The following is a 24334-nucleotide window of genomic DNA, read 5'->3' as shown; positions in this document are numbered from 1 at the left end:
TTGCGCCTTACTCTGAGCCTCCACCCCTCTCAACCCCTGTGGGTTTCTTACCCTCTTCCTCCTTGGATAGGGTTACCCTCAGTCCTTGATGCTGTGGGATGGAGTCTCTCTGCCCTGCTGGGGCAGAGTCTCCCTTCCTCCAGTTCTCTGGTTTTTCAATTCTCAGCAACACACCTCCCACCTCTAGCCCTCTCTCCTTCCTCGCACCATCCTGTCTGCCTGAAGCAGGGTTTTTGTTTTAGGTTCCTGACAGGGCCTTGATTGACTACAGGTGCTCCAATTACAGGTGCACCCACGGGGGTGCAGCCGAAGCCGCTCCGGCCCTGTCGGTCCAGCCCAGCACGCCAGGGGTCCCGCTGGCCCGCCGTAGCCGGGGTCCCACCATTTAGCTGACTCAGGGCAGCCAGATGTGGAGGTTAATGGTTAAGGTCCAGTTACCGGTAAGCCAAATGCTTACTGATTAACCTTTTACATCCCTAGTTCAGGGACACTCTCTTGGATATGGCTTACAGAGCACCGACAACAAATTAGTGCTGCTTTGATCAGTATTAGCTTCCACTGAAACAAAACACACACAAAAATAATCAACAAAAAAAATCCCCAGCACGTTTCTTAATGGAGCAAGCCACATAGCTTTCCTGATGTAACAACATAGCCTTTCTTGATGCAAAATCCTAGTGGAGACAAGGTCAATCCAGGGCAGGGGGTATAGGGTTAACTAGTTTGATTAGCTACATCACCGTAAAAGCAATCTGTTTCTTGTCTCCACTAGGATTTTACTTTGGGATAGCTCTGTAAGCATCCCCCCACCCCTTTCTTTTTTTTGCATTGAAAGCAGTCTTTGTAACACTCCCCCCCACATTACACAGATGGAGGGACTAGCATGGTACATTACAGGGGTCGGCAACCTTTCAGAAGTGATGTGCCAAGTCTTCATTTATACACTCTAATTTAAGGTTTCGCATGCCAGTAATACATTTTAACATTTTCAGAAGGGCTCTTTTTATGTCTATAATATATAACTAAATTATTGTTGTATGTAAATAAGGTTTTTTAAATGCTTTAAAAGTTTCATTTAATTTTAAATTAAAATGCAGAGCTCCCCAGACCTAGGAGGTCCTGGGCAGTGAGAGTGCCACTGAACATCAGCTTGCATGCCGCCTTTGGCACATGTGCCATAGGTTGCCTACCCTGGTACATTATATCTCTGGCTGAATACTGCAAGAACATTGCTTGCAAACACTGATTCAAATTCCAAAATCTTAATCAGTTAGACCATGTTCATGCGTATTCTAGTCACTATTTACAAACATTCACAAGGGTTTTTTTGTACAAATACCTGGAGAAAAACTGCTCTTCATACGTATTTGCAAACAAACAAGTAATAGCTATTCTTCTTTTTAAAAAAGTTGTCACCCAAACAGGGAGTAGAAACAATACTATGTGACTTCCATGACCAACTACACACCAGTAACAGTGACTGGTACATAGTCAAAGCAAACAGGTGGCATTTAAACAACACATTAGTCTGCACAAACTTTTGAACAACTAGAAATAACAAGTAAGCTTTTAAAACTCAGTCTGTTTGCTAACAATCTACAAACAGAAATTTGTTTTGACTAAACTGAGATTATCATTTGCAAATAATAATTTGACCAATGCTGTGCCATCTCTCCTGCACGCAGCAGCCACATTCGGTCAGTATTTGCAATCGCTCTCCTTTGCATCACACACAAAGGAAGTTTGTATTTGAACCTCAGTCATTTTGTTTATTTTTATATACAAGTAGAAAGAGTGGGACAAAAAAAGTCAAATCCGCCAACAATTTTTCCATCTACTGATCTGGTATGAAAAAAAGACATATTATACGATCATCTCAGCCAAATACTTGTGGATGTTGCACAATTTACGATGGCCAAGTAAAAATATCCCTGAACCCCCCACTTCCAACAAAACACATAATTATGGGTCAGATCCTCAGCAGTTGTAAATTGGTTCCATTAGGGTCAGAGCGACACCAGATTAGTCCAGCTAAAGGGTAATGTGCTGTAATGACAACATAAAGTAACTTTTCACTCTGCTATTTTAAAGCTGTGTAATTTTAATATTAGAGTTTAGATTTACTTTGTCCTCTAAGGATCCCTCCTGCACAGGATATTCATTACATGTCTGAACATAAATCAAGATACACAGTATTTCAAGTGCCAGCATTGCTCTTTAGGAATCTCTGTTCAGGAATGACAACACTGCATAATGTATTTGTATCTGTATTGTGGAAAACTCAATAAGGATACATAAGTAATCTTTTTTAAAGAAAAGAAAGTACTTTGTAGCAAGTTGGTGTTAATATTTTCTGTCACTCCACGTACATAAAATATTTGAAACAGAGGTTTTAATTTCCTTGTGGAAAAGCATTAAAAAGGTAACAAGAATGAGGCAGTATTTCTTGTAGTGACATATGCAAAAATTATTAGTGCATATTCAGGCCTCTAACTATTGCACTATATTGTTGAATGAAACATGTTCGCACTTGCTTTACTACTAGGATTTTAAAAAAAATGCTTTTTGTTTTGGACAGGAGAGCACTGTGGAATCTAAATAAAGAGTTAAATGATTTGAGAGAAAGAGCACCGACCATCTAGGAAGAGACCTACACCCTATTAATCCTTTTGGCTGGGAATCATCCACTCAAGGACTGATGAAGTGGTTTTCTTCTGAGGTTACAGTTTAGGGTTGGTGGCTTATAGCTCACTATAAAGACAGCAAGCTTCGTCCAGTACACTTCACAGAGATATGGTCCATGTCATAAGACACTTGCAGTTGAAACAGATGGACAAGAGCAAAAGGAAGGTTCTCTCCCCCGGCTCAATTTTTAATATATTTCCCTGTAACACATCCCTATTTAATGTTGTCTTCTACTTTACAATGTTTGTATAGAATAAACTGTCCTGTCAAATCTGGGTAAAGTTTTTGAATTTTCCCAGCCTTCTTGTTTCCAAGTTGTCTTCTGTTAGGACTTCCTCACTCCCATCCCAGCCATTCTTAATCAGGTGGGCAAGACACGGAGCACCACAGGCCTTAAATCTGTCCCAACCAGACAGTTTCTTTAAAAACAGACAGTTTGCAAACAAACTCTTTGGCATGGATCCTCCCAGAGACCTGTGCACAGTGGGGACTCCCCACATGCAAATCAACTCCTCCTGGCATGGAAGGTGGGTTCAGTCACCTGTACTGCACCATCTCTCTTCCTTTAGACCTTGCAAGGGTAGCCTCTGTACCCAGAATCTGTGTAGGGGGAGAACTGGTGATTGGAGGGCTTAGGAGAAAACATAACCCTCCCCCTGACAAGCAGAAATGCTGTTTTATCTTTTCCATATGATCCATTCAGGGGTCCTCAGAAGTAGCAGTCGCCAGGGAGAGCTCCTGGTAGCCAGGAAGATAAGGGGTAAACCAGTAAAGGCCAGAACCAATGCAAAAGCACATGGACTCCATGTGGATGGCCATGGTCTCCTGTATGTTCCTCAAGATCTGTAAGGGAAAAAACTGCAGAGTTTCTTGGTGAACCATGGAAGCAGGGGAGTGATGCCCCATATTGTACAATGAAGATGTATTTATTTATTTGGGGATAGCGGGGGAAGATTTTTTTTTAAGTGATCTGTAGAGATCACATGGCCTTTGATAGTGCTGGTTTTTACCCAAAATGTTTAAACTAAGATCCTATTGTACCTGCCAACAAAGATTGACCTGACCACCTTCTGCAGAACCCAAACGCAGCCAGAAAAAGGTCATTCGCTGGTTTTGGATTCATAGGTGCCAGGGCCAGAAAGGACCATTTTGATCATCTAGTATAGCACAGGCAATAGAACATCCCCAAAGTAAGTTCCTAGAGCAAATCTTTTAGAAAAACATCCAATCTTGATTTAAAAATTGCCAGTGATGAAGAATCCACTATGACCCTTGATAAGTTGTTCCAATGATTAATTAACTTACTGTTAAAAATGTACCCGTTATTTCCAGTCTGAATTTGTCTAGTTCAACTTCCAGCCACTGGCTCACGTTATATCTTTCTCTCCTACACTGACAAGCCCATTATTGACTATCGTTCCCCATGTTGGTACATAGAATCTGTGATCAAGTCACCCCTTAACTTTTTCTTTAAGATAAATAGATTGAGCTCCTCAAGTCTATCACTATAAGGCATCTTCTATAATTCTTCAATCATTCTCCTGGGTCTTCTCTGAAACCTCTCCAATTTATCAATGTCCCTCTTGAACTGTGGGCAACAGAACTGAACATTGTGCCAAATACAGAGGGATAAAATAACCTACCTACTCCTACTTGAGATTCCCCTGTTTATGCTTCCTGAGGTCACCCTAGCCCTTTTGGCCATAGTGTCACATGTTCAGCTGATTATCCACCATGACCCTGAAATCTTTTTCAGAGTCCGGCTTCCCAGGAGTCCCCCATCCTGTAATATGACCTACATTCTTTGTTCCCAAATGTATACAGTTACATTTACTGATATCAAAACACCAGTTGCTTCTGCCAGCTTCTCAAGAGATCCATATCCCTCTCAATCAGTGACCTGTCCTCTATGTTATTTACTACTCCCCCAATTTTTGGGTCACATGACAAACTTTATCAGCGATTATGTTTTCTTCTGGACATTGATAAAAATGTTAAATAGTGTAGGGCTGATCCCTACTGGACCCCACTAGAAATGCACCTGCTTGATGAGGATTCCCTATTTATAATTACATTTTGAAAACTATCAACCAGCTTTTAATCCATTTACTGTGTGCCACATTAATTTTATATTATTCTAGTTTTTTAATCAAAATGTTGTGCAATACAAAGTCAAATGTCTTACAGAAGTCTAAGTACATTAAATCAACACTTGCCTTTATCAATCAAACTTGAAATCTCAGATTTCAGATTAGTTTGACAAGATGCATTTTCCATAAACCCACATTGACGGGCATTAATTATACTACCTTTCTTTAATTCTTAATTAATCGATTCCCATATTAGCTGCTCCATTATCCTGCCCAGGATCAGTGTCAGACTTACACACCTATAATTACCAGGGTCTATCCTTTTTAACTACTGGCACAACATTAGCATTTTTCCAGTCTTCTGGAACTTCCCCAGTGTCCAAGACATATTAAAAATTAATATTAATGAACCAGCAAGCTCCTCACTTAGCTAATTAAAAACCTGTGCATGCAAGTTATATGGACTTGCTGATTTAAAAATGTCTAAGTTTATTGGTTGCTGTTCAACATCTTCCTGAATGGACTGACTGCATCACCTATTTTTCTCCCCAAACAGAAAACAAATATTTATTGAATACTTTTGCCTTTTCTGCATTATTATTGATAATTCTACCATTTTCATCTAGCAATCGCCAGTACTACGATGGAGATTCTTTTTGTTCCTGATATACTTTAAAAACTCCTCCTTATTGTCTTTTACTCTGCTGGCCATAGATTTCTCCTTGTGTCTTTTTGCATCCATTATGAATTTTCTACAATTCCTAGCTTGATTTACATTCATTACTATCAACTTCCCCTTTCTTTTATTTTTTTTTTAAATAGCTGCCTTCACTTCTTCTCTAAACAAGGCTGGTTTTCTAATACGGCCTTCTTCCTTTATGGAGGCTATTTCAGCATCTAGTAAATAGTGCACTTAATCAATTTCCAATTATCTCACACATTTTTCTGTTCATATTCTTCCTCGCAGCTGATTTATCTCATAATTGTTTAATCCGGCTTTGTGAAATTGGCCCTTTTAAAGCATGAAGTTTTAGGGGAAAATGTAATGATTATATTACTGAATGAATTAAAGGAATAACAGTCAACAACTATTCACTCCCATTTATTCCATGTCCCGTGCCCAGGGCTATAGTTTGTCTCCATAATCTCTGTTCTAAAATCACATGTTGAAGGTCATCATGGTGGAATGCTTCCCCACCTCCTTCATTACCCTTCCTTTCAGTTATAACAGCAGATGCAAAGTGAGAAAAATTACAAAAGAAATGTATTCTTATGTCTAACATTAAACTTTATGGGCTAATATTTTACAAGTCAACTGGGGAACTTAAAAAGTGCCCAAATGTTTGCAATCTCTGAGAAAACCAAAAATACTCTATGGATACAGGAAAAATACATTTTTTCAAAAAGTATTAAACAAGCAAGATCTCTAAACCTCACCTAAACTTAATCCTACAGGCATGGCCGGCTCCAGGCCCCAGCATGCCAAGCGCGCGCTTGGGGCGGCATGCCGCTGGGGGCACTCTGCCACTTGTCGGGAGGGTGGCAGCCGCAGGCATGCCTGCAGGAGGTCCACCGGAGCCGCGGGACCAGCGGACCTTCCGCAGACATGTCTATGGGAGATCCAGTGGAGCTGCGGGATCGGCGAGTTGCAGAACGCCCCCAGCGGCATACCGCTGTGCTTGGGGAGGCGAAATGGCTAGAGCCGGCCTTGCCTATAGGGAGCCTTACCAAGAACACATCACAGAGTTAAATCACAACAGACACCTTCTGGGGCGGGGTGAGGTAGGGTGTCTTTTCAACTTTTCTAGAGTCTAAACTTGGAATGGAGTTTTACTTCTAGTACAGGTTTTTAGGTCATTCATATAGGTGGCATTGCTTCTAAGATGTAAAATATGTATCCTTTCCTTTGTGTCACACAGTCAAAATCACAAGGTAACAATTTCATATTATAAAATGGTATACCTTCCCTCCATTTTCAGTTCTAACTAGGGAACACTCTAACAGTGGTCATTGCAAGGAATGTTTATCCTAGTTATACAATAGATTTCAACCTAGTCCTAGGCCAAATATTTTATACACTGCATTTATTTTGATGCCACCAGTGGGCCGTTCCCTAACTTTAACAGAAAATTAAAACAAACAAACCCTTTCTGTCTGAAAGGTATTTTCTTTAAACACATGATTTATACTTTAATTCCAGCTGCGGGGAAGAAAAAAAATCAGTCTTAGCAATTTAACCATTTTTCCTGCACTGATGAAAATACATAAATAATTTCATACCTCACAGTAGTCAATTATGTATCCTTTGTTCATGAATTTTAAGCAATTAAGAAATAAGACTTGAAGACCAAAATTTAATAAGATGTAATAAGGTGTAATAAGAATTAGCAAAGATAACAGGACTATCTGCTGAAGAAGAGTTAAATTTTAAAATGTGGTTATTTCTAGACAAAAGTTGGAATAATTTTTAAATCTAGTTTTAAGTAGATTAAAAAAAGACTAAGAAAATTTCAAGTTTAGATATACAAGTACCACTTTTGTGCTCCCTGGTGCTCCTGTTTTGCAGAGCAGAAGATCTTATAAGGTCATTTTTGTTTATTGAACACATATAACTTCTACATTTGTGTAAACAGTGCTACTGTCCCATATATACTGTCCCAAAGGCACATATATACACTAGGTTTTCTGGGTCTTTTTCTATTTTCACTTATCAAAGAACACTATGATAACCTGGATAATTATTTTCTTTACAAAAGAGTATTTTGTCATATTCTACACATGCCACAGGATTATATCCATGATACGTAATAAATATTTCACATATCACATTTATTTTAGTGTCACTAGTGGTATATATTACTATACCCTCAGCTCTCAAAAACTCACCTCATCATCATCCATTATATGCCGCTTTGCAAATTCATACATTTCCGTCTGAAGTGTGGTTATGTTATAATATCGAACTGCTTCCTATCAGAACAATAACAAAATTTTTAGATTATTTTTTAGGCCAATAAGACATTGTGAACATATTTCTGAATTTCTCCCAAGGCATCAGATACCACCTGTAACTATTCTAGCAAAGCCAGTTCCAAACTCAGCACTATTCTGGGTTAATTTCAAGATTGCCCCATGTTTGCGAAAGGAAGATGGAAGTAATGAATGAACAAATATCTAATACGTTCTGTGAATCCTTCAAATTGTGTCATCCTTTTGAATCTTTTTGATGTCTTAAAAATTAGCCAGTTTGAGACTAAATGAGCAAGATCCCAAAGTAAGCAGCTATAGGGTCCGACCATACCTGGCCTGGTGTTCATGAAGAGGCACAAAGTGAGTGGTCAGTGTGCTTGACGGAGCCCTGGCCTCCTTCCACACCATTCTATGGAGTTGGCCAGCCATGGAGAGAGATGCTTGCTGACAGTGGCTCTGGAACTCTAGTGGGCGTGCTGAAAGCCAGCTAATGAAGCTGCAAACCATGTGTGTTCAAAAGCAATGTGAAAAAGCCCAATTCCTGCTCATACCACACGGGTGCAGCACAGCTCCGGGATTCTCAAGAATCATGAAATAATACTAGCTTTGTTCTGACAGCACCAGCAAACTTTTCACAGTGAAACCTGGGGGTACTGCAACACCTGCCGCACCCCTAGTTCCTGCACCTATGCATTGCTCTTTACCCAGAGTGGTGGCTGAACATCACAATCTATCTTATAGTAAACAGTTGCTATGTTTGGTGATATTACCACCATCTGCAATGTTTGTCCCATATAACTCTTTCGGGGAGAGTAACAAGAGAAGGAGGAGTCCTTTCTCCTTCACAATGGTGTCCAAAGCATAGCATAGGGTCAAAATGCAGCCCCTGGCCAACTTAACCCTCTATAACTACCAGGACCGCCCGGGGGGGGGGGGCAAGTGGGGCAATTTGCTCCAGGCACTGGGTCCCACAGGGGCCCCCATAAAAATATAATATTCTATAGTATTTCAACTTTTTTTTTTTTATGGAAGGGGCCCCTGAAATTGCTTTTCCCCAGGCCTTCTGAATCCTCTGGGCAGCCCTGGTAACTACTAAGGGAATGCAATGCAGGTCACCTATGGGATTTTCTGCTGAGCAACTCAAACAACAAACAATTTTTAATAATTTTTGGAGGATCAAAGGATAAGCACAATGTGGTTGTGTGCATTTAAAATAGTACATAAACATACAGGTGCTGCAGGCTTTGAGCTCCTGAAAGTAGTCAATGAATCAGGGGCGGGCAAACTTTTTGGCCTGAGGGCAGCATCGGGTTTTGGAAATTGTATGGAGGGCTGGTTAGGGGAAGCTGTGCCTCCCCAAACAGCTAGGCATGGCCTGGCCCCCACCCCCAATCCCCTCCTGCTTCTCGCCCCCTGATGCCTCCCCCCACCCCGGGGCCCCTGCCCCATGGAGCTCCTCCCCGGGACCCCTGCCCCATCCACCCTCCGTTCCCTTTCCCCGACTGCCCCCAGAATGCCCACCCCTGACTGCCCCCCCCCATCACCCCATCCAACCCCTCCTATCATTCTTGACTGCCCCCCCCCCGGACCCCTGCCTCATCCAACCACTCCTTCTCCCTGTCTCCCGACCATCCACCCCCGACTGTCCCCCACCGCCCCATCCAACCCCCCCCCTTGACTGCCCTCTCGGGACCCCTGCCCCCATTCAACCCCCCGTTCCCCACCGTCTGACTGCCCTGACCACTATCCACACCCCTACACCCTGACCACAACCCCGAACTCCCTTACCCTCCCCCTTACTGCACTGCCTAGAGCACCGGTGGCTGGCGGCGCTAGAGCCGCGCTGCCCAGAGTGCCAGGACAGGTGCCCGGCTGGAGACATCCACGCCACTGTGCAGCACAGAGCACCGGGTCAGGCTGGGCTCTTCAGCTGCGCTGCCCCAGGAGCTGGCAGCCCCACTGCCCAGAGTGTTGCGCCAGCAGCGGGGCGAGCTGAAGCTGAAGGGGAGGAGGAACAGCAGAGGAGGGGCCGGGAGCAAGCCTCCCGGGACAGGAGCTCAGGGGCCGGGCAGGAGGGTCTTCCAGGCCGGATGTGTCCCACAGGCCATAGTTTGCCCACCTCTGCAATGAATCCTACAGTGTCAGAGCATGGGTGTCTGCGCTTCTTTCTCTGCATTCCACATCCCGAATGCATTTGCAGGTGGCTAGTTTCTTAGAACCTTTACATTTATGGCCATTACATGAGTCACTCCCTATGGATCTTGCAGCCATGTAGAAGACCAATGTTGAAGTTCACTTCTACTTTGAAAGGGGACTATATAAAAATGGCACCTTCTCACTCACCAGATCTGTTCCCTGTTTGAGCTCAGACTCCTACCTACTGACAATGAGATTTTACTGCATTTTGCTCCTGTTAGCCCTGCAAAGCCAGGACAGTTCAGGGCTTGTCTTAACTACAAAATTAAGTCAAAGAATAACTCGTGCGTTGCTCCAACTCGTGCACACACAAAACCCTTAAACTCGAGTGGTCGTGCTTTTAACTTGAGTTTGTGGACCTGAGAGGGGATACAGGCTCAACGTTCAAGTGAACACAACTTGTCAGCTGCTAACATGATCACTCTACATTGTGGATACAGGCTAGTGTCATTTGAATGCCACTTGTCCTCCAGTGCCTTCCCACAATTCTCCACTACGTGCCCAGAAAGGACAGACAAATTTTCCTCCAATTCACAGAGCGGTTCAGGTTATTGTAGTAATAAGAATCACATGACATGCACATACACGTCTAAGTGCCACACATGAATGAGTGTGGTGCCAGTGTGGACATAGCACCTTGAGTGTTGTTTCACAGTGTGGCTGTTCTCGCTCCAGCTAGGCTAACCCAAATTAACTGTGCAATGAAGACAGATCATAAGTGAGTGTGAGCCAGATTCTATTCTGGATCATGCATCATCAACAGAAATGTTAACTGAATTCCAGTCAGTTACACATGTGCAAACCCAGTGAAGCTGATGGGGTTGTGCACGTGTCACTAGTGACATTATTTTGCCTGCAGAACCATAATACTGGCAAGAAGGAACGAGGAAGAACGCAGTTAAAAAAAAAAGTTTTTTTTTTTAAACTTGTAAACTGGAAACATTGGATCTGGAAGTCAAGCTGAGTCAGAGCCACATTATACCATTTTTACAGAGTCACTTTTCAAAGTATAGCCGCACTTTATCTTGGTTCCTGCCTAAACTGATTTATAACATGGCTTGGCCGGCCTGTTTGGAAGAAAGTCACATTAAAAGGTTTTTCAGAAGGCATTCTAGGTTAGATGGCTAAGTGTAATACAGCATATGTATATTCCAGCTACCCTGGCTATGTAACTGCTTTCTCAAAAAACCACATTTCTTTTTAATGTGGTTGTTCCTGTCTACAGCAACCAAATATATTTTGAAATCATTTGTGGAAAATGATGTAAATATGGTTATTAAACATAGCTACAGTCCGTTGCTTACAGAACTTAGAAGAAAGCAAGGCAGCTTTCATGACCTGGGAGTGATCTGTGGACAAGCAGGAAGTGACCAACAAGAGTCCCAGTGCTATTGTGGCCCCACTCAGATCTGGAGACTTCCAGACTTCAGTGACTGGTTAGGTAGCCCTCACAGGTGGTAAACAGGCATGTTTGATATCTCAGTGAATTAATGTGTGCATCGGCATGCTCCAGCATAGAGGGAAGAATTGTAAAATCCCTTTCCTACACATGTAGGACAACACAATATACAGATATTTTTCACAACTCTCTCATTCTAGTAAGTGAATTGTGTTCTACACAAAAACCTCTAAACAATCCTTCTCTGCCATAACTTCCACTCTGTTGGATTTGGGGTTAATATTAGGAGATATCTTGCAAGCAATTTACCCACTCAACTTACTGGTCTGGGCTGGAAATCCTTCTCTGTGAGTCCCCATTTGTCTTTATGGTACTGATAATAGACCATGTTCTGTTTCATCACTTCATCTTTCTGGTCAAAGAGCATGTAGCTAGCAACACAAGGGGCTGCATTCTTCATGTCATTCACTGAATTAATAAAACAAACATAAGCCTGCAGAGAAGGTAAATGAGCAACAACCCACATTTCCCTTTATTATCCAAACTCAGGAAATTCAGGTGACGACAGGCACAGTATTCCTCCTAAATTCTTCCCTCCTAACTGTATAAAAATAAATAACCCCCCAGAAAGGACATACTTAAAAAACAAAAACAAAAAAATTCCCATCCTGGCCTACTCTGAAAAGCTTGGACAGAACATTACCTGGCTACAACCTTGCTCAAGTAACAGGATGAATGATGTGTATCACTAAGAGGTTATTTCACGAGATGACAATATGCAAGGCATGCTCCAAAGAGCCCACTTCTTAACTGTGGAGATTGTTTGAAGACCTGAAATTCTCTCACCATAAAAATGCAAGAGATAATCTTATATCAAAAGTCTACCATTGACACATAAAACAAATAAACAAAAAAACCCCCAAAAACCTAACCAAAAACTCTTCCCTGCATTCCAACAACCAGGGCAATATTGGCCCAGTTTGATTATCTTCCCCTATTCTGTAGCATATTTATGGTAAAACTGAGTTAAGAGGGTGAGGGAAAAGCAAACAGGGAGGTGGATAATAAAATGGCACACACAAGAGGCAGAAAAGACCCCAACTCAAGCCTGAATTTTACCCTCTGATAGAAGTCAGCAGGAGCTAGGCATGCATCCAAAGGCAAAATCTGGCTCTTAAAATGCAGATCTATACCTAAAAAGAGACTGTAAAATTCTCAGTGATCTTCTTATCAAATGTGTTCCTTCTAACTGCCAGCCCTTCAACCTCAATGTGGTCTTAGAAAGTCAAGCCAGACTCTTTCATTTTGCCATGGGGTGTGTACCCCCATACAGATAAGGAATGGATTAATATGGGCCTGAGAATCCAAGTATACTACCTGGTTGCACCTGAGGATGGGCCTGGTTTAATTAAAGATGAAGATCAGCTGGGGCAGGGGTGGTCACGTTGACTATAAAGAGAGAAAGCACATGTTAGAAGGAGATTGTCGTCTTTTTCTTGGTGTTAGAGAACGGAGAGATCAGCAAGGTCACAGATGAAGATCAACGGAAGAGTTGGCCCAGCACATCCTCTCCTGAGTAGCAAAGTCTAGCAAGAGGCCAGGAAAGATACAGAGCAGCCATTGGGCTGGCACAAGCTCTGGTGAGGAGGCCTGATAATAAGGCAGGATCTGGACTTTCACAGAGAGCCCTACAAGGTGTCCCACTGAGGAGCAAAGGAGGATGGAAAGTCACACCTGAAGAGGGCAGAAGTAGGTTTAAGTTGGTACTCAGCTTGGGAATTTTGTTGGGGGATTCTGGGGTGGGAGAAAAAGAGTCCTGGCCCTGAGAGAAGGGTAAACCTGGAGAAGCCTGCTGACCGGCTATGGCAGGAAGAAGTCCAATGAGGCAGCAGCAAGGAATCTGATAGAGAAGACCTTGGTTATAGGGTCCCTGAAATGAAACTCAGTGTAGTGGGAAGGCCTGGTTTCCTCTACCAGCTTCTGGGGAGGGTAATGAGAGGCCCCTGACAATCCCAAGAGAAGGGTGGTGAGGACTACAGAGGCCCATTGGGGGCAAAGCCTTTTTGCAAAGATGCTGGACTTTTTCCATTGGACTTTGTTATTCTGGAAATGATGGAACTAAAGCATAACCTGGCCGGAAGGCTATCCCAGGAAGAGGCAGACTACTACAAGGCCAGAGTAGCTGTCGGCAATAAGCGCTAGAGGAGGTGTCTGCTGTGCCATGTCCAGTCATGAGTGGGTGTACAGTAAGTCAACCCTTCTACCCCTTTTCACATATCCACAGCAATAAAAGTTCAGTTGGTCAAATTAGGCTTTTGTTACACCTCCCTTCAGAGGGCTGCAAAGGTGTAATTGATTGGAAATTAGTAAACAATTATTTTCTGAACAAGGAACAGAACCTAGCTCCATCTCAGCTGTATTGTCTCTGCAGAAGTTTAAAAAGTGTAGGGAAGAAAGCAGGGAAAATTCTTCTAGTCACTGCAGTCAGTAGATGTGATTCTGAATACATGCAAGGAGCAGATCTGCTGAGAAAGCAGGGACAATGTTTACAAAGTCACTTTTAAGAGTACAACTGCACTTTAACAATTGAGGGGTATTCAAAGAGCCAGCCAAAGACAAATGAAAAAATATCCATCATAGAAAGTGTGCAAGGAAGCTTTCATACACAATTACAGCCATATCTGCGGTTCCCATACCAAGTACACCCTATGAATACCTCATTTGCCCAAACCCCTTCATAAGAATTATCATTCCTGAGAGAGTTGCAATAATAGGTTCTCTCTTTATGCATGTCCCCAGTTTTAGTCAGATGAATGAGGTCCTACTATGAAAAGAAATGCATGAAACAGTTTGCAGTCCTTTGTGATGGAAAAAATACTACTTGTAAAATTAATTTTCAATGGTTTGCATTATATTTGATGCACTGCCTCTAGGTCATTATTTCTCTTCTTCCTAGCTGAAATAGCTGGATGTCCTTATATAACAAAAAAGCTCTCTTGTCTTGGTAAAACCGCACATTTCTCTATCTAAAAAGGATGTGTAAGCTAGTCTGGGACTGAAGGCTTGTCTGCACTGAGGTTTTTGCATCTGTATAACTACAATAATCTAGCTGTACCAAGGCAAATGCCTAGTGTACATGTGCTGCACCTGTGTAAAAAATAGCCTGCACTGATGCAGTTTAACCCAGAATGCACCAATTCCAGCCACTGTACATCAGATAAACATGTCTACAATAGGGAGCGAGGAAAGAAAGGATAGTTAAGTGGTTGGAACAATGGCTTGATTACTCAGGAGACTCAAGTTCAACGTCTGCTTCCCCATACACTGCCTAGATTATCTCGGGAAAGTTGCTTGGTGTCTCTGTGACTCAGTTCCTCATCGGTAAAATAAGGGTAACACTATTTCCCCACCTCACAGGGGCATTGAGAATAAATACATTAATGATTGTGAGATGCTTACACACTACAGTAATGGGGGCCATATAAGTATCTAAGATAGATTGATGCAGAAGTCCCCAGTGGAGACAAGTGCTGAGAAGGACCAGTAGATTGTACCCACAGGAGACAAAGAAATGCAGCAGAATGTGACAAATAAAATCATGCTTATTCTGTAATTGTCTAAGATGCAAGACTTCATTGCTCTAATAGAAACCTGATTAGAGACCATTAACAGCCAAGCACCTCCTACAACTTCTGTCACTCCAGTGGCAGTTGAGGGGAGCTCAGCACTTAGCAGGATCATGCCATAAAATGCATTTTTCCCGTATCACTTTCATAGGGGGCTATTCACCTCTCCTCACATATGTTTGTCTCCCATAGATGTCAACAGCACTTACACATATCCAGGGAGAAAGGAGACTAAATGTCTCAGACTTTTAGGTCCAAAATAGATTAATTGCAATTTCAAGATGCTACAAATAAAATATTCTAAATCATTGTCACTAGAGGTGAAGGGCACTGAAGTAGGCTTGCCAGCACCATCCCAAGCTTATTTAAAAAACAACAACACACTACTTACATTTATAATAGGCAAACTGTAAGTAATGGTACATGGTTGCCACAAACTTCTCCACAACAAAGCCTCCTATGACCGGCGTCAGGTTGATTTCACACTGCAGTTTGCATTCAAGGACTTCAATGTAGTGATCTAAAGGAAAACAGAGATAGAACTGGATAGAACACAGGCCTGGTCCACACTATGCTGTTAAACCGATTTTAACAGCGTTAAATCGATTTAACGCTGCACCCGTCCACAATACACTGCTCTTTATATCAATTTAAAGGGCTCTTTAAATCGATTTATGTACTCCTACAAAACGAGAGGAGTAATGCTAAAATCGATATTACTATATCGATTTAGGATTAGTGTGGACGCAAATCGACGTTATTGGCCTCATTCTTTTACAGTAGCTACCCACAGTGCACTGCTCCAGAAATTGACACTAGCCTCGGACTACGGACGCACACCACTGAATTAATGTGCCTAATGTGGACGCACACAATCGACTTTATAATATGTTTTATAAAATCGGTTTAAGCTAATTCGAATTTATCCTGTAGTGTAGACGTACCCACAGTTAGCTGTTTCAGAAGTATTCCTGCAGCCAGCTCCTCTATACACTATGTCCCCACACTGCTCCCCTGGGTCCTAGGCACCAAGGTCCTGATGTTCACAGAGTCTTAGCCCTCACAATTCCAGCTGAAGTCAATAAGGCCTGGTCCACACTACACAGTTAAATCGATTTAAACAGCGTTAAATCGATTTAACACTGTACCCGTCCACACTACAAGGCACTTTAAATCGATTTTAAGGGCTCTTAAAATCGATTTCTGTACTCCTCCCCAACGAGAGTAGTAACCCTAAAATCGATATTACTATATCGATTTAGGGTTAGTGTGGACGGAAATCGAAGTTATTGGTCTCATTCCTTTAATGTGGCTACTCAGAGAGCACCGCTCCGGAAATCGATGGTAGCCTAGGACCATGGACGCACACCACCGAATTAATGTGCCCTAGTGTGGACACACAAAATCGATTTTATAATATCGGTTTTATAATATCGGTTTTATAAAACCGGTTTTAGTAATTTCGATTTTATGCTGTAGTGTAGACGTAGCCTAAGAAGTGTTAATGATCAGCACTTCTGCAAATCAGGCCCCAGTGAGGCTACATCTACACTACAGCATAAAATCAAAATTACTAAAACCAGTTTTATAAAACCGATATTATAAAATCGATTTTATGCGTCCACACTATGGCACATTAATTCAGTGGTGTGCATCCATGGTCCTAGGCTACCATCGATTTCCGGAGCGGTGCACTCTGGGTAGCTACATTAAAGGAATGAGACCAATAACTTCGATTTCTGTCCACACTAACCCTAAATCGATATAGTAATATCGACTTTAGGGTTACTCCTCTCGTTGGGGAGGAGTATAGAAATCGATTTTAAGAGCCCTTAAAATCGATTTAAAGTGCCTTGTAGTGTGGCCGGGTACAGAGTTAAATCGATCTAACGCTGTTTAAATCGATTTAACTGTGTAGTGTGGACCAGGCCTGACTTCTGACCAAAAGTTTCAGTCACAGTAAATAGCTATGTTATGTTTTACAGACACCTAAAGACAGCCTGTGTTGACACACTTTATATACAGTGATATTTCTATCTATTAAATGATTTAAATGGAGTACTGCTGTATTTCTATCTGTGACCTTAACAGAGATTTTTTTTTAAGTAGTTGATACCTTTGCAGTCTTATTTAATTGCCTTTCTCTGGTATTTGGTCTCAATAAAATAGATGCAAATATGACAACTTATTCATAGAATGTCTTTCATCATATAAGATCCTAAATTCAAATTCACAAACTCATTTACAAACCACTGAACAGCTCAAAAACAGGCTAAAACCTGAAGTAATAAATAATTTTGAGATATACTTCTTACAGGCCTTTTAAAAGATCTCAAAATCCTGAACATTAATAACTCTTTATCACTCAACACCCAGGTAAAGCAGATATTGGCGCTTCAGTTCCTTTGTCAACAAAATGGAACTGACAGGTAATGCACTGAGTCATCAACAGAGACAGTAAAAGATCAAGAACTCAGCCCCTCCATTCCTTTTCTCTATCTACTAAGCCCCCTTTCCTTCCAGAAGTGAAGACTACTGTATCCATTGAAAATGCAGGGTGAACATGGGAAGGCAGAATGTAATTACCCACATCAGAAATTGATTAGAACATCAGGGCTTATCACTCCTTCTTTCAGAAAAGATATGGAATCTCTGAATGCAGCAGTTAGCAATTTGGTGTTATGTCTTATCTAAATGACATGAGGCAATCAGCAAAAATGTTTCCGGGACTGATATCTGTATACAAGTATTATCCATAATTCAGGATCCCCAAATATAAAAGTGTTACTCATAAAATTAGGAACCCATCTCCCCATACTTGCAGGCAATTATAATTCAATTTAAAAAAAAGTTATCTTGACTGGTGGTGCTGAGACATTTCAGGATACAAAGTCAAGCTAACCATCTTTTTGGCAATTTAGAAATTCTGCTGCATTTCTAGTGCTGTGTTACCAAGACACCTACCTTTGAAAAGAAGCCTCTCTGCAACCCCTTTACTGAGGTTCACATAGCTCTGGAGATGGTATTTATTGTCATTGTTACCGAGGAGCAAGGGAAACTTACACATGCCATTTTGATAACACAAAAACTGTGGCTTTTCTAATTGTATCCTTTGCGATGCAGGCATCTCAATTTTTTTAAATTCCGCCTCAAACAACAGTGCATATCTCTACTGCAGAGCATGCAACAGATATTCACAATACAGACTGGAGAGGAGAAATTTGCAACAGATATTCACAATACAGACTGGAGAGGAGAAATTTTCCAGGTCAAATGTTAAGGCTGTGATGCTTTCTAGCAGGTTGCCAGCTCAAATCAGAGCCAAAGGCCAATTCACTTGTGTTACCTGAGTTGAAAGGGAATGTTAATGGCATTGTCTTCACTAACCTATAAACCGGTTGATGCATTACATTATGTATGTCCCTGTAATTAAATAACCCCAGATTAAAGTGTGTGTATATTCAGGTATTAGAACGTCATGAATGTTAATGAATGATAGACACTTGAATTGTTTCACTTATCTATCCCTATTATAATGTAATGGCAGGCAACTGCACTATTATATCACGGTATGGCTTTATCTACACTTAAAACTTTTGTCAATCAGGGATGGGAAAAATACACCCCCCCCCCCCCGACCAACATAAATTTCACTGACAAAAGTGCTGGTGTGAACAGGGTTAATGTTAGCAGGAGAGGCTCTCCTGACAACATAGCTAATGCCGCTCATTGGGGTTTAATTAAAGAGCGGCTACACGGGAGACCTTATAGTGGCATAGCTTTCGGTACAGCTGTGCTGCTGTCAGGTCTGTAGTATAGACATAGCCTAACTAAATTACTTGTGAATGCCAGGAAATAGAATGCTGACTTGAACACAATGACCCTTGCTTTGAATAATGGAAATTCACAGACTCAACATGCAATTGCTACTCATCAAAACCCACTTGGGTGAAGACACCGTTCAGATGGTCTTCTGTGAAGAGGATCTATAAATAGTGGTTTGAGGGAATGATATTGTGTCTCTGGACTGATGGATTCTGATAGGGTGGAATACTGAGTGACTGGAGAGAGATACCCAAAGTTATTTTGAGTAACCCTGAGAGACATATAGAAAATTAGCAGATCACTACATCTCTGCTATCACTTTGAACTTACAAACTTGGATTCACCTATTGATGTATTTTATCTGCTTTAACCTCTCAATAACTCTAATTTCTTTTCCATAGCTAATAAATCTTTAGTTAGTTTACTAAAGAAATTGGCTGTCGGTGTTGTCTTTGGTGTGAGATCCTGAGTATCCATTGACCTGCGGTAAGTAACCAACCCGCTGAGGTTGGAAATAAAATCACCTCACTGTAGGTTATTTCAACACAAAGTCTAGTTTGCCTGGGTGGTAAGGGAGCTGTCTGTGACTCCATGGTAAAACTAATATAGTGATCCATGAGTGCACATTTGTTACTGGCTTGGTAAAATCTAATTATAGAATATATCACCAGTTTGGCGTGTCTGCCCTCTTTCCTGACAGTCTGACCTGAGAATGGCACTCTGAATTGTAAGCCATATCAGACAGTGTGACAGAAGCTCAATAGCAAATAAAGTTACTGGTGAGAAATGGGTCTGGATTAATACTGCTAATGAGACGGAGAAATTCTTACCATTTCCTAGAAGCCTACTCAGATATTTAGAAACACCAACACATTTCACTTTAATAGTCTTCTGTATATGAACACCCTCCATTATGGCTTTCCTATAGTACCTATTTCCAAGGACAAGATAGCTATTGATATGGCCAACTATAACTCTTCTTTAACATAGGTCCCAATCTGGCATTGATGAGGCATCATGCAGGTGACCATGCAGAATGAGGAGCATGAAAAGCACACACCAACAACACTCATTTAGAAACTAAAATATGTATTCAAGACTCCTTGTCCTAGAGCAGGGATGGACAAACTTTGGCCCACGGGCCAGATCTTGCCAGCCAGCTCCTGCTGGGGAGCGAGGTCTGGGGCTTGCCAAGCTCCAGTGCACCAACTGGGGAGCAGGGTCAGGGGTGCTCCAGATGGCTCTTAGGAGCAGCGACATGGCTCCTCTCTGGCTCCTACATATAGGAGCAGCCAGGGGGCTCCATTCCACATGCTGCCCCTGCCCCAAGTGCTGCCCCCAAAGCTCCCATTGGCTGGGAACCACAGACCAGGGGAGCTTCAGGGGAGATGTCTGTGGATGGGGTAGCGTGCAGGGCCACCTGGCCACACCTCTGTGTAGGAGCTGGAGAAGGGACATGCAGCTGCTTCCGGGAGCTGCTTGAGGTAAGTGTACAGCCCAGAGGCTGCAACTCTGAGCCTCCCCCCACGCCCCAACTCCCTGCCCTAGCCCTGGTCCCCTCCCACCCTCCAAATCCCTTGATCCCAGCCCAGAGCACTCTCCTGCACTCCAAACTCCTCATCCCCAATCCCACCCCAGAGCCCACACCCCAGCCTGGAGCCCCCTCCCGCATCCTGAACTCCTTTGGGGTGGGGCCAAAAATGAGTCTGCACCTCATTTCTGGCCCCAGACAGAGCCCTCACCCCCTCCCGCACCCCAACTCCAATTTTGTGAGAGTTCATGGCTTGCCAGACAATTTCTATTCCCAGATGTGGCCCTTGGGCCAAAAAGTTTGCCCACCCCTCTCCTAGAGTTAAGGTGCTGCCGAACACCAACCTGCTATTGAAAGATAAAAATCTTTAAAATCTTTGATCTCCCGGGAACCTTCACAGGCTGCAAGGCAGTCATCATAGGCTTTGAAGAAATCAGGAAGTGCCAGCTCCATATCGGAGATGGAGGTTCTCCAGTTATCCCCATTGTATGCTCTCACAGCCCTGACAAAGAGAGTCTGAAAAACAAGCAGAAGTGAGAAGCAGCAGTTTTTAAATCTGTGGAAAAAGTAGTGGCTCTATGGGCTCCAGTGAATAAAAATAAAATGTTTAATTACGGGGATTCAAATACAATGAATGCCATTTATTTCTCAATCTTAATACAACCTCATTTATTCAAGTAACACATGGGAATAAGTAAGTAAATACAGATAATCAAGAGAGATTTCAAGGTATTTACTAGAGAGTAGGGGACATGATCCTATTTCAGAAAGCTGATAGATAAGTTTGTGGAAGAAAGATTTCAGTGTGACCCTGAGCCACAATCAAATTATAAAAATATATTTTTTCAACAAGGTCCAAATGACCTAATGAGAGTTCTAGGAGATGTCTACACTGCAAAGAAAAACCTGCATCACTGTGTCCCAGAGCCCAGGTCAACTGACTCCTACTTGCAGGGCTCAGGCTTCAGGGCTAAAAACATCAGTATGGAGTTCCTACTTGGGCAGGAACTTGGACTCTGAAACCTGGCGGGGGGAGGAGGGCCTTGGAGCCCCAGCTTCAGCCCCAGCGGGACCATCTACACTGACGTTTTTAGCCTTGCAACCCATGCCCAAATCAATTGACCTGGGCTCTGAGACTCGGTGCTGTGGGTTTTCTTTGCAGCGTAGATGTATTTCCTAGTTGTTTTAGGCCCTGATCCTGCACTTATAATAACTTTGCATACTTGCCTAGTCCTGTTGAGTTCACTACTCGCATGCACAAAATTAAATGGCGGTTACATCTTAACAGAATCTGGCCCTCAGCTTGGACACTATTATATAAAGGCTGCTTTGACTTCATGGTTTACTATAAACTAGCTGGATGACATACCTACAGGCATAAAGTTCCAGGTCAAAGGAGTAAGCTTTCAAATCGGTGTGCTAGTGTTGTAGCTACATTTACTGTAATGAGGCGAGGGTACAAGAGAGTGAGCTTGAGATGAGTTATAAGAAGGGATTTGACAGAGGAGAAAGAAGATTGTTGGCAGATGGAAAAAAGGAGACTTCCCCAGGCACAAAGGGTAATGTAACAGGATATGAGAAACAGAAAGTAGCAAACAGGTGACTGGGAAGATGAGAGGGAATGGGATGGAAAATAGGGATAGAGTTGAGAGTAAGATTATAAGAAGAATGAGAACCTTGAATCTAATGCATTGAGAGAGAAAGTCAATGGAGGTATTCAAGGAGAGCAGACTGCAGGTAGAGAACTTACCTCATATGGCTTTGTCTCCAAGTCTTTAATATACTCCTCGGCATCAGGCATGCTCTTGTAATAAGCCATATTCCTCTGCATCATCTCGTCATTTGGGTGCTTCAGCAGAAACGTATGAGCTGCTGCAATGGCTTTTGGAAAGTTATTAGCCTAAAGAGGGAGAAAACATTTAACTTAAAAAAAACATCTTTTCCATTATCTGATTTTTGCCAGCAAACTTTCCTTCCATCTCATTGTACACATTTATTTCCACTTTATAGAATCAATGGATGACCTCTGGAGACTTTTCACTACAGCAAGTTCATATAACTGTCTGGCTACGAGAACCAGAGGGTAGATTTAGTGGTGAACATCGAACGAAAAGATTTATTTATTTAAAGAAAGAGAACTGAATTCAACTCTGAAATAATCAGAATAAAACACACATTAAACATTTTCTTTGCAGGTCTGAAGAGGAATCCTCCCCAATGTTCTTTTTCAACAAAACTATGTGGTGTGGAGTTACGCTATTAAATTTAAAAAAGTGACTGATTCCTGGCATAAACTGCAGGGAAAAAAAAGTGTATTTACCATGAATTCACACTCTAAGTGTTACAAGGCACTAGGACATACCATATTGCTCAATTACAATAAATCACTCCACTGTTTGACTGCCTAAAAGCCACGTACTGCAGATGGTTAGAGTTCTGGATGCCATTTTGTAATTCAAGTACTGTATTACATTTGCTCTGGTGTCTTACTTTTTATTTCTTAACCCACTGATAACCTGCTCCACAGTCTACTGTACAAGACCCAGAAAAAAAAACAACACACTGTCTGAGAGCTAAGGGTTTTACAATCTAAAAAAAACTGCTGTAATGTGCTACATTTTGAGACATGAAGAATTTTATCAGACACCCACTATTCAGAGAACAAAAGATAGTGGTGGGAAAGGAGGGCAATTAGTGAGGTCACAGCTCCAGTGGGTCTGTTCTGCTACTCAAAAGCATTCCCAAGCATCAGCAGAGTAAAACTGACATGATTCTGGTTAGTTTTACTGCTACCAACACAGTTCTGAACTGTTCATTTTGTCTTAATGTTTAGCACCTGTTGTTACAAATAGCAGCTATGATTATTATAAATCAAAGAGACCAGCAATTTTTAATTTTTTCCCTCCCAATTCATATAATGGTCAATGCACAAAATGTATAGTTTCCTTTTCCCAATCCTGCACCACTTTTGTGCATAAATGGCTGATGAAGTTCAATCCTTGAGGGGGCCATTTGGGGAACTGGGGTAAAAATTTGGGGATTGGTCCTGCTTTGAGCAGGGGGTTGGACTAGATGACCTCCTGAGGTCCCTTCCAACCCTAATATTTTATGATTCTATGAACTGGGCTCAGTCTGCTAGCTTCCTCTGCTGTTTATGTACTCATTCACACAGCAACAGGGGACAAATATATATATAAAAACACCTGGGAAATTGCTATTATAAAACCACAACAATTGGGTAGTGGACAGATAGGCCAATACGCTACCTGGTCATTTATTTAATTGACCTGATTTCAAACTGACATTGTCCATTTGAGCCACATTAGAGATATTTAGTAAAGTATGCATTTGGTACCCAGAACTATTTACATGCCAACTTAGCTGGAGGGGGAGGAGGCAGAAGACGGGAGGGAAGGGAACCATCTGACATTTCTGGAACTGCTAAACCATTTTCTCCCCATGCTATGATAAGCTAAGATTCTGGCCAATACAATCCAGTGTGCTCTTCACAATCTCTGAAGTAGCTTATGCAAAGATACTTATGAACAAAAAACCCGAAACAAACATGCACAAACCCCCAACATTTTGCTTATAGAAGGAAAAATTTCATTCCCACTAGCTAAATCAAGAGGAGACAGGGCACAAAATTGCCAATCCCACCCTTAAGTATAGCCTGGCTACTGTGAAGCTATAACTGTCAAGGAGGTGGAATGTTGCCAACAGCATTTACTGGCCTTCTCCACATATTCTATGTGTAATCAGGCCAGACATAGCAAAGACCAAGAATAAATGCAGCTGTACTTTCGTCAACGGTCCAGTTCTGTTTCCTGTCTTGTGCTTTACTCTTCAAACCTGTTTGCTGGTTAGGTTGATATTTATTTCTCCTTTGCTTAGTCCATGATTTATTTGTAATCTCAGTGTGTCACATGAAAAAAAAAAGTTGTATACATATTGAAGAAAGTAAACTCAGCAGAAATGAGAAAGACAAACCTGACCCTTCAAAGGAGCAAAT

At 42.0% G+C, this 24334-nt stretch overlaps 1 protein-coding gene across 2 annotated transcripts in view; it reads right to left on the bottom strand.

Annotated features, from left to right (window-relative positions):
- CRTAP (cartilage associated protein) overlaps positions 1 to 24334 on the bottom strand; it is a 40630-nt gene that overhangs the window by 11762 nt on the left and 4534 nt on the right. For both annotated transcript variants that reach the window (XR_003998869.1, XM_030551220.1), the window contains exons 2-6: positions 22073 to 22222; positions 20667 to 20838; positions 15358 to 15486; positions 11663 to 11808; positions 7662 to 7745 (exon numbers count right to left, since the gene is read on the bottom strand). Coding sequence is in view for 1 of the 2 variants with exons in the window: in XM_030551220.1 (XP_030407080.1) it covers positions 7662 to 7745; positions 11663 to 11808; positions 15358 to 15486; positions 20667 to 20838; positions 22073 to 22222 (681 nt within the window). In the remaining variant the exon portion in view is untranslated. The remainder of the gene's footprint in view (positions 1 to 7661; positions 7746 to 11662; positions 11809 to 15357; positions 15487 to 20666; positions 20839 to 22072; positions 22223 to 24334) is intronic.

Source organism: Gopherus evgoodei, chromosome 2 (genome assembly GCF_007399415.2).
Source record: "Gopherus evgoodei ecotype Sinaloan lineage chromosome 2, rGopEvg1_v1.p, whole genome shotgun sequence".
Lineage (NCBI taxonomy): Eukaryota > Metazoa > Chordata > Testudines > Testudinidae > Gopherus > Gopherus evgoodei.
The sequence above is the reverse complement of the archived record's forward strand: the minus strand, read 5'-3'. Positions and strand labels throughout refer to the sequence as shown.